The 11,192-nt window shown below is 50.2% G+C and overlaps 1 protein-coding gene across 1 annotated transcript; it reads left to right on the forward strand.

Moving 5' to 3' along the window:
- Nucleotides 1-1,879: 1,879 nt before the first annotated feature.
- Nucleotides 1,880-5,230, forward strand: NCLIV_005300 (putative awp1 protein; the record flags this gene model as incomplete). Its single annotated transcript, XM_003880040.1, has 6 exons — nucleotides 1,880-1,989; nucleotides 2,566-2,611; nucleotides 3,162-3,242; nucleotides 3,652-3,865; nucleotides 4,393-4,466; nucleotides 5,201-5,230. The coding sequence occupies 6 exons, from the start codon at nucleotides 1,880-1,882 to the stop codon at nucleotides 5,228-5,230; spliced, it is 555 nt and encodes a 184-aa protein (XP_003880089.1).
- Between the last annotated feature and the right edge of the window lie 5,962 nt (nucleotides 5,231-11,192).

Here is an 11,192-nt window from a genome sequence, read left to right on the forward strand (position 1 = left end):
AGACAGTGTGTGAAGAGTAGACAGAGAGAGGTCGACGAATCGCGAGAAACAGGCAGCAGCGAGCGCGGGAAGACAGGTTCCAAGGAGGCCTTCAGACGCAAAGTTAAAAGCGAAAGTAAAGGGGAGATAAGTGGCAACAAAAACGAAGACGATCCCAGCCGCATGAAAAAATGGGTGAAAAACGGATCGACTAGACCGAGGTAGATGCAAAGATATACCGTGTCGATCCTAGGCAGCTGGGCGGGGGAGAGGCTTCCGGGAGACGAAATTGAGGTTGCCATGTTGTTGTTCTTTTCTCGCGCTCTTCGATGGTGGCGCAGATCCTCTTCGTCTCCGTGTTGGTGTCGTTTTTCTCTGTCTCATTCGTTCTTTTCCCCTCGCTCGGCGAGGCTTTCTCTCGCTCCCAGATGTCTATCCCCCTGAGGCAGCCATGAAAACCGTAGACTGTCGGGAAAGCAGGACAGGGAGCCCTGGAGGATGAGGCAGAAGGAGATAAGCGGGACAAAAGCGAAAGAAGTGAGAAGGAGAACCGGAGGGAAGCCAGGGAACCAGAAAGCGCAGGAGAGAGGGCGGGAAAGAGAAAAGAGACGGAAAAGGCAAGGAGAGGGTGTGGAGAGAGCTAGTTGAGGAGAGAGAGAGGGCGACGTGGAAGGAGGGCGAACAAGAGAGATCTCTGCAACAAGGGAGGGGAAAGCGAGGCCGTTGACAAGAAGAGTTGCTGTTTCTTCAATCCACCGGAGGTGAACAAAGATCCAAGCTTTTGCAGAACTACGCGGAAAGAAGAGGAAGAGAAGGCGAGGGGGAAAGAAATGGGGAATTCAGGAAAGCAGGAAATACTTCGTAATGTGTGGAAAACTCGCAGCACGGCAACTCGTTAGCCTTTCTTGTCTTGTGGGAGAAGACACGACAGCTGGAGAAAACGGGCTGACAGGCTCAAGGAAAGGCAAGGGAGAAGGGAAAATAGAGGCGAGAATGAAGCGGGGGAAAGGAGAGAGAAGAAAAAGAAATATAAGGAAGAATTACGCGAATCAAATGTCTTGTCCCTTTGTTTTTCATTCAGTCAACAGAAAAGCTTGAGCTCGCGGCGGAAACGCGAGACAGGGACGCGTGCCGAGAGATGAGCAAGAAGGAACGCGTACCAACGACGAAATGATGAGGTGTATGTACACCCATTGCTTCTCTCGCTCCAAGGAGAGATTCCCGAAACCTTCATTTTGATCAAAAACACGGAGACTTTTGAAATCCCGAAACCTCGGTGTTGCTCGTTTTCGCCTCCGCCGTCTTCTGTAGCGATTTGCACTTCTGCGACGATCAGAGAAAAGCAGACGCGCATGCAAACGGGCACACCAGGGAAGGGAAGAATGTTTACAACAAAGGATTAAAGAAGCTGGTGAAATTTACTCCTTCCCGGGATATTGCTTTTCTCTTCTGTGCGTATGGCGGGGGGTTTTGCCTTCATTCCTCCCTTCCTCGTCTTTTCCCCTTCGCTGAAAGAGGACTCCCTTTGATTTTCCTTCGTATTCGCTCACGCGGCTCTATCCTTTCTCTCTTGCGGTGTGTCCTTCTCTCTTTTTCCCTTTCACCTTCTTTTCCTTCCTTTCCCTTCCCATTTCTCACATTCCCTCTCTTCCTCTCCTTCTTCCTCCTCACTCTTTCTCTTCCTTTCCTGTTCCCCCGCCAGTCTTCTCGTTCCTCTTTCGTTTTGGTCGTGCAGTCGGTTTCCTTTCTCTTCCTATTCAACGTCTTCTCCTTCGCCCGCAACACCCGCTTCCGTTGCGCCTCATCTCTTCCGTTCGCCCGGTACCCTCCTTTTCTGGTTGTCTTCTCTCTTTTTTCGCCCTTTCCGTGAAGAGTTTCCAACTCTCTCAGAGCGCTCTACATGGCTACCCCGCTCCTGCGTCTCCTCCGGTCTCTCGAGAAGTGGGAACTCCTTCAGGACCAGTGCGGCACGGCTGTCAGCGAGGCTCTCAACCTCATCGTCGACAGCCAGTAAGCAACTCTCCTCTCTCTTCTCCACCCAATGGTGCTACTTGGGAAAAACATATTTTTTTCCTTACCGGTTTCCATACCTGCATGCAAAAAACGAAACGCGTCAGCGACTTGCAAGAATCCAGTGCATCTCAACGAATTCCATGAGTATACCGGCATCCATATATATATAGTATCTGGGCAAATGTATACGTATAAAAACATCCATATATATCTGTACATGTCTCTATATATATTGTATATGTCTGTATTTGAATGTCTGCTTGTATGAATAGAAATCTCAAAATAAAAAAAATATATCCATCTCTGTCTGGATTTGCATATCGGTTGTATGTATATGAATGCGTTTGTCTGTATGTGCTTTGGCGAAGCTGAAAAGCGAAACAGGACTCCGAGACGGAAATGAGGTGTACATACACCTCTTGTGGGGCATGGACTGTGTTGTGCAAGGGAGATTGCTTCGTCGCGAGTTTCGAACGGCCTTCTTGTTCAGAATTCCGTTTTCTGTGAATGAGCATGTGCATGGTTTTTGCTTTCTCTTTCCTTTTCTCTCCACAAATTTCTCTTCGCTTCTAGGTTTCTTCTAGGAGACTACCTCGTCACGCTGCAAACCGATGGGAAAGTAAGGGTGCCTCCCGCCGTTCCCCCTCTGCATTTTTGCCACGCCACCGTATCGTCTTTTCTGCTCAGAGTCTCTTGCTGCCTTTAACTGCCTTTAACTGCCTTGTCTTCGAGGGGCGTTATTTTCTTTTTCCCCTTTCTGACGGCCTTCAGTTTTGTAAGCCGTGGTGCAGCGAAGGGGAGATTCCTGTCCTAATCTGACACATTTGTGTTTCTGAGACCCAAGAGGAAGCGCCGCAAAGAGAGCAGGAGCGTTGCTGCACATCTGCTGTCTGCGTTCTTCGGATATTTCTCAAAGAGGCACAGGAGACACGCCTCACTTCTCGTGGAAAAAATCTGGTGTCTCTGCGTTCTTCTTTCCGGTTTCTTTTCTGCCCCCCCCCCTCCGGTGTCACTGAAGGAAGCAGAGTCGCCGGGTCGTTTCCAAGAGCCGTGACGCGTGTCTCCTGTGCCTCTTTGAGAAACTCCCTTCGCTGTGGAGTGGCGTAGTACCAAGGAAGGACGCTGCTTTTCAGCGACATTGGTTTTCGCGTTTTGCGGTGTTTTTGCAGGCGAGAGAAAAGTGCCTCAATGGCCACGAGCGGCGCATCGAAGCAGCCCACCAGCAAGTGCTGCTCCGTCAACGCGACCTGGTGAGGAGGGGGAGAGAGCAGCGAGAAGACGAGAAGGAAATGCCGAGAGAAGCGAAGGCAATTCCAGCAGAAAGAAGAGAACGCAAGGGAGTGCGGGATGGCGAATGCACAAGCGAAGAAAGAAGAGTGGAAGAACAGAAGCGCGAGTGAGCTGCAGTCCTCGAAAAGTCCTCGTGATTTGTTGTTGCTTCGTTTTTCCTTCGTTTTCTTTTCTGCCAGCACACACTGTCGAGCCGCCGCTCATGCACAGTTATCGTTCTCGAGTTTCGGCCGTGTTCTCTGTCTTTCGCTTCCCCGGTTTTTTCTCCGGCGCTGTTTCGCGTCCCGTTCTTTCTCGTCTCTGCGTCTGCACAGCTTGCCTCGCTTTCTCGCCCTCGGGGGGGGTACGGGCTTCCGGTGTCTTCTTCAGGCTCTGACGCATGCAGAGATTGCGGAGTGTGCGCGGCTGTTGGGCGCAGCTTCCGAGGCCGGGAGGCGCCGGCAAACGCTTGGAGCCTCCCGGGTCCTCTCTGGAAGTGTGACACACGTGACAAACCAAGGAAAGTGCACACCCTTCACAGCCTCGGCAAGTCGGCAGACGCTGTCGTCCCCTGGAAGTGAGGCACTCTTCCTCGAAGAAATCGGTGAGCTGCGCAGGTGAAAAACGTGGCTAGATATCTCGATTTCCATACCTGTTCTAGTCTCTGTGTGCTTTTATGGGCGTTTCCACACGCACACGCATTTATGCGTTATACAGTTACCTATATACATATATATATATATATATATATATCAGTGTGCACGTATCTGCATGTGTTCATTTAAACATGTGTATTTCTACAAATATATAGACAGCGGTATGCATGACTCTATGTGCATATAGGTAGATGGATGTGCAGGGATGGGCATGAAGAGAGAGCGAGAAGAAACAGAGGCGTCACGGAGTACCGGGGCGTTTCTGTCAGAGTGAAGGCGCGAAATGCTTAAAGGTTCGGAAAGTATCTTTCTGATACTGGCTTTTCTACTCGGGGGTTTTCACGACAAAACGAGGTACTCCCAGAAGCGAAACGTGAACGGCTACCCGAGACCAGATGCTGGAGAAGACGTTTTTGGGTTGCATCGGCCAGAAGGCACGCGCCGCACGTCGACTTCTCTCTCTTCTGCGTCTCAGGTTCGTTTGCAGCAGAGGCGGCGGAGGCGTATCGCCGTCAACTGGACCTTCAAAACGAGCTCGTCACCCTCTACGTGAGTTTCTTTTGTTTTCGCTTCCTTTTCGACGTTCCTTTGTCTGTTTAGCAGCTGTCCTTTCGCGGAACTGTTCGTTTTTCCCTCTTTTGCTCTCTCTCTTTTGTGCTCGGTGGAGCGTCGGGTGTCGCCTGCGGCTCGGTCTCGCCCGTCTTCCTGCATGTTGTCGCTCCTCCGTGGAGGAACGTAGGAAGCGTTTTTGTCGGTGGCGCTGCCCACAGAGAGAGAGACTGTCTCCTTTCGACCGCGAGGAGATGAAACGGATCCTCGCCGTGTGGATGGACCGGCCGTGCGAATGGGCAGTTTCTCGCGGAGGTGAGTTCAAAGCGAAAATCGCCAAGCCCCGCACTCTTGAACAGAGACAAAGGCGCGCAACACGAAAAGCGGCCATGAGTCGCCACGCAGTCGCGAGGCGAGAACAGAAAACACATTGTGTCGATCGAGACGGAGAAGACACAGATGCAGCAACCCTCCGCACGGAGATGGGGCGCTCAGGGGATGGGTTTGAGTTTGAGAAACGACGGCAATCGAAAAGAAAGGGAGAGGCGGCGCTGCCAGAGACAAATCTGGGAAAAGAAACCACATCAGAGTTCGGGGGGGAAGACATCCATTGTTCTCGTGGCTGTGTCAGCTCGCCCCTGTCTCGAAGGTTGGCTGTTCTTGCGCCTCTGCGCTGGGGCCGAAGACGTTTGTGGTGCTCTCTCTTGTGTTTTGACGTGTACTCTCCTGTTCAGGGCGCCGACAGTCGGTTCTTCGCGAAGTGAAAAAGCGCTTGAGACTGCCTGTCTAAAGGCACAGAGCAAGTGCACCGGACAAAAGAGAAAGAGAGGATGAACGAGCGCGTCGCGCGACTCGGTGTGCAAGAGAGAAGCCAGAAGCGTTGAGAGGAAATGTACACCAGCGTCCTCTTACTCAAATATACCATGTATACATACATATACACGTATATAGTTGTATGTATAGAGAGACAGAGGGGAGACGGCAGGTGCACGAGGAGATCTATCCAAATGTCTTGGATATGGACGTTGGGATCGGTGAGTAGAGAGATTTGTTTTTGTTGAAAAACCTCGGCAGTGCGACTAGGGATATGCAAGTGCATGTGCGTATTTCACGCGGACGGTGTCGTGTATTCCGTATTCCTCAAGAGTTGTTCTGCGCACACAGGAAGGGAGAAAAGACTTTTCAAAAGGCCACGAAGCAACTGTTGCGGCCTCACGCCTCCCTGTGCTCTGCTGCATGTACATGTCCATACACATAAAAACGTCTTTCCAACAAGGTGGCGCTCCACTTGAAAATTCAGTGTTCTTGGGAAAAGGGGGTTTTCTGTTTCGAAAGTCCACTTCTTCTCAACACTCTGCCCTCGTCGTTCCTTCCTTCCTGGGAAACGGCAAGCACTGTCTTTCGCCCTACCGGTTGACATACATGGCGAGCTGTGTTTCAGCTGCCGCGTTTTGCACAAGAATCGCGTAAATATAGAGCGAGACATACCCATACATCGCCGCCTCAGTATAGATAGACGCCTCTGGATATATTACAGGTAGATCCTCAGGTGCTTCCTGTATATCCATATACATATATACATATATATATGCATAGGAATGCATATATGTCAGAGGATCCTGCGCCGCTTGTATTCCTATATTCCAGAACATGTGGTTTTAGGGTGTCTGCTGTGCGTGTGATTGACGGCGCGGTTTTATGTTTGTCCAATCCGTTCTGGCCATCCTGAGAAGTCCACTTTCTCCCGCGCCAGGAAACATTTCGAAAAGCTGCCTCTGGAGCTCATCGGCGGCACTCTCGCCGACGACTTTAGAAACAATTCCCTCGTAGACAAAAACAGCCAAACATGTCCACGAAGATTTCGAAAGTGTTGGTCTGCTTTTGTTCGCGTCGCCCTTCGCAATGTCCTTTTCTGGCGTACAGGAAGGCACACACATGAGCTTTTTTGTCGGCCGGTAGGCAAACCCTAAATCAGGTGTGAAGTTCCTGTCTGGGAGATCCAACCGGCATGCGAGAGCCGGCGTGCGTGTGTTGGGGGCTCCTTTGCTCTCGCAGAGCTCGAATCAAAAGCACACAGACCTTCGCAGGAGTGACACGTGTGGAACGAGCAAAGCAAAAGGTCATCGCCGGGGGAGATGTTCCTACGCCGGTTTACCACACACACACAGAACGCGTCCAGAGCCGTTAGGCCAACAAAACGAATTGCCGCCGGCAAATAGGTCACATGCATGCACTCCCAGGTGTACGTACGTGCATCTCTACATATGCATAGATAGAAGTAAACATGTAAATATGCATGTGTACGTATCCGTGAAGGCCTGTATATACAAATATGGACAGGTATGTACGTATTTAAAATGTGTAAATCATATGTAAGCATGCATGTATTTAGGTACATGGTTATGTACAGACAGGTATGCACTGTCACTGTGTACGTCATATATACAAGCAATTATGCACGTATGTGGACATATATAAAAGTCTGTGAACATCTCCACGGCTCCAGAAACGCTTTTATTTCTTTGTCTAGGGCAATTGAGTGCATGTTCGGTGTTGTTCTATTGGCTTTGTCGGCACGAACTGCTGGCGCTGAGTAGTGCATGCGATTGGTTGGAAACACTTAAATTTCGCAGAGCAAACTGCTTCGAATGTCTCTCTCTCGGTGTTTGATTCACTCGATGCCTTGGTGCCCAGGAGTGATAGGCTCACGATACCGAGGGGGTGACAGGGAACCTCGCATTGCTCTCTTTTCTGTTGAGAGAGAGTTACGCTTTCTCCCCAAAGAAGGCATCAATAGTCCCTTGTTATTGAACAAGATTCAGTTAAGGGAAACGCGCCAGGCGGTCGGGAAGTAAAGTTACGCAGATGTCTACAGAGTTTCACCTCCCAGCCTTATGTTTGTCGCCTGTCTGGGAAGACCTCTGCAGTGCAAATTTTCAGGAGGCGGTGAGACGCTCGTGCGTTCCGTGAGAAGCCGTTGTTGAATTGGATGAATACGAAACGAAGGAAGGAAACGGCAGGAAGGTGTAGCGATGGCTGTCTTTCCACACGTATGTAAATTTATGTTCTATATATATGTATATATGTATTTGCTTCCGCTCTTGAACCTGTCTTTCTTTCTCGCTCTCTGCTTGCCTACCGTTTCGCTGACAGACTATGGTGGTTGTAGCAACCGAACAAGCAAGCTGCTTTTTTTCTGTCTTCGGGTTTTCGGCAACAGTTCTGTGGCTGCTCTCTCTCGCATGGTCAAATAAGGTCGAGGAAACTGAAGACGAGGCAGGTCGTGGAAAAGAAGATAGACCTTTCAGAAGCAAGTGTCTGGGCCCCACTCTCTCCTTTCATCGCTGCTCCTTTCTCTCGAGTTCACAAGCGACTTCACGAAAATCCCAGCCCACTCCTCAAAATGCCGAGGTTCTTGGCTGTGATTCACACGCCTTCTTTCTCTCTCCCAGGCACATGTTTTCTTTTGTCATTTCTCTCCCGTGTGTTGTGACGACAGCAAAAAGACGCATTCGCCCCTTCGCCTACGAAGTCTGCTTCGGCATCGCGAAAACCGTGGGGAAGTGCCTGGGTCCTCTGTTCTCAACTTGCGTATATGCACATGTGTTTTGTGTTTGATGAACGGAACTCTCGCCGCATATAAACAGATGTAAAAGAACGTAACTATGTTTGTCTTTTGCGCCCTGTTCTTTTTGGCTCAACGAGACACCAAGCATACTCTGTTCCCAACAGGCTCCCGCACAACTACCGACAATCCTGGACATTCACATATTATTTTGCTTTTTCTGTTTGCTGTCTGAACTACCGCTCCGTTTAGCTTTCCATGCACATATATGTACCCTTGTCTTGTAGGAGACACAAGTTGCACTTCTTCCATAGAGACTTGGAGTGGAAAAAAGTCTGTTTTTCACGTATATCGCACAAACCGCTCTTTACCGCGCGATTCTTTTTCTTCGGTTCTGTCTCTGGTTTTGCACTTTTTAAAAAAGTAAGAGAGAGCTTGTCGGAGAGTCATCATCCTGAAGTTTCCCCCCAATTTTTTTTCTCAAAACAACGCAGTTCCTTCCTTTGAAAAGCCTCCATTTTGACTCTGGGCTGCGCTACCGGCTCTTGGCAAGTAGGTCGATCTGGCATTTTCGCAAAAAAATGACATGTTTTCTTGTCTAGTCCTCTCAAGTGATCAACAAAACGACATGTTTCTCGTGTTTCAACTGTCTTCGTTCCTACACGCGCAGACAGCCAGAAGGAACACCGGCGATGTTTCTGCTCAAATGGCGAGACTCTCTCTAGCTCTTTCGCGTCAACTCCGTCTACACGCGGTGTTCTTCCGCTCCCAGTGCTGTCTTGTGCTGAAAGATTCTCAGTTGCTTTCAAATCAGAACGACAACCCGAAGCCTTTCTTTATTAGTGTGTACATCCCTTCCATATAAATTCACACGCACACGGGCAGGCAGAATAGAGAGACGGCAATTCTTGTGAAACTGTCTATATATATATATATACATATAAAAACATATGTGTATAAACCTGTTGCGCATAGACTTGTGTATGTACAAATATTTTTTTGATTCCTTGATGAACATGACGCAGTGCAATATCGGTAGCCGCTTTCCCCTGAATCCCAACTCCCGCTTTCCGTGTTCTTTTTCACACAAGCAGCTCTTCGTTTTGTTTCTCTTTTCCTTCTATGAACTGATACAGCCACCGACGAGCAAATAGGTGAGACAGTGAACTCGATCTTTGTGTGCAGGGACGTATATGAAAGCACTCAAACGCTCAACGGTGGAGCCCGAAGCTAGTTTTTTTTTCGTTCCATATGGGGATACTCAGATGTATTCCTGTTGCTGTAAACTGCTTCCGGGTATAGAGTTTCCTACACCTGTAGTGGAAACAAAATTCAGGTGCAGTCACCCCCGAAGATATCACGCACTTTCGTCTCCTATTTCCTGTCAAGTTCTCCGCCGTCAGTGCCTTGGAAAGCTGTTTGGCCAATCCTCCACATCTACTGAAGGGTCGGGACGAAATTATCTTCGACTACACCCTCGCATTACCCTAAATCAATATGAATTGCTGAAGGCATTAGCACAGGAAATATATACAAATGCATATGAAGCTCTATGCGTTTTGTTTGCGCCTCCTGTGCCGCCGCTCGAGGGTGAGTCTGGTAGTTATTGGCAAATGTGTCGACGGAGAGAGGCGCATGACTTTCTGGATTGACCAAAAATTTCATAGGGCTGCAGATGGCTGCCGGCCATTATTGAAAGCTTCCGTTTTCTTGGTTACGTGTAGATCGTTGCGTTCTCGGTAGCCGGTCCGGTGTTCCGTTTTATCCGGGCGACGGCTTCGTGTTAGAGAAAGCCGCTTTCCAGTTTTCTGTCTCGCTTGCTAGGGTCTCCGTTGAATCCTCTTCCGGGCTATGCTCTGCGAACTCGACAAGGGAAAAATCGAAAATCGCTCGAGAGAGGAGCGGGGCACTCTGCTCGAGGGAAAGGAGGGCACCTTTTCAGTGCCAATTTTTCCCGTGGACAGTTCGCGGAGCCGCCACTCGAGAGAAACGCGGAGGTTTGCTTTCTGGAAACCGAGAAACTCCCCGAGAGAGTCACCACATCTCTTCAGGCGGGTTTTCTGGCGTATGTGGCCTTTCCTGTGGAACTGCGAAGGCTTTTCAAGAAGGTAAGCGCAGTCAAATTTTCTGAGTTTGGCTGGAGAGGCACTTCGCTAGGGAGGCATTTCCGTTTTCACCGCGGTTGGCGGGGGCGTTTTTGAGTTCTTTTGTGGCCTTTCTGGCGTTTTCTGGCCGTTTTTAGCAGAGTTTTTTCTCTGGTGCGGGGCCTCCCCGCGTTTTCTCGTGAGGCTGCTACGGAGTTTGCGCGTTTTTTCCCGTTTGGATGACGTCTTGGCTCCGCACTGTGTCAACCAGCCGCTCCACCCTCCGCCAAGATTTTGAGAACGCCGCGCTGACGCCCGCTTCTGGCTCGGTTCTGCGCACTTGCTGCTTTCGGCGATTTCTCTGCGAAACTTGTGGGTTTCTCGCTCGTTTTTCGCCGTACTTGTTCGAAAACGCTGCAACCCGAGCGGACCGCCGAGGCCGAGGGGTTGGCTAGGCCTGTTTTTGCACTCTTGCACCGCAAAAGCAGCGAAAAGCCCACACGCACTCCCCCTCACCCGAGCGGAAGAGAGCCTCCCTTAGCCGCGTAGATACCCTTACACATCGACGTCAATACATATACCACAGTCTAATGTAGTCACGTGTGCTGTGCCTCTTCCTGCAACTCTCCAGAAAGGGCGGCGCGTCGGTGTTCCATTTATTTTTGCGAGAATCCAGATTTGCGTCGGAGAGAGGAGGCTGTCTCGCCAGTCTCGTGAAATCGAGGAAAACAGCCCTCCATCTGCTCTAATATAAACTCGTGACCCGAAAACCCGTCGGCTTTCTGCGGCCATCCATTTTCCTGTTTTTACCGCGAAACAGGGCATGGCCGCAGTTGCGCGGACGTGGTTCCGCGTGGCGTTTCCCTCTTTCCTCGACCGTTTGTCTCGCGTTTTTCGCGGGAAACCTGTGGTTTCGTCTTTGGCGCTTCCGTGTTGTCGACCGCCTCTCGTGTTTCCCCTCTGCCTCCAGTTTCACACCGCTCTCTCTCCGGACGACGACCGGCTCTTTGTGCCCGGCCGCCTTCTTCCTTTGCCTTTGTGTCCTGCTACGTGAGGCGTTCGGGGCTGTTCCCGCCT

Source organism: Neospora caninum, chromosome II (genome assembly GCF_000208865.1).
Source record: "Neospora caninum Liverpool complete genome, chromosome II".
In the NCBI taxonomy this organism is placed as follows: domain Eukaryota; phylum Apicomplexa; class Conoidasida; order Eucoccidiorida; family Sarcocystidae; genus Neospora; species Neospora caninum.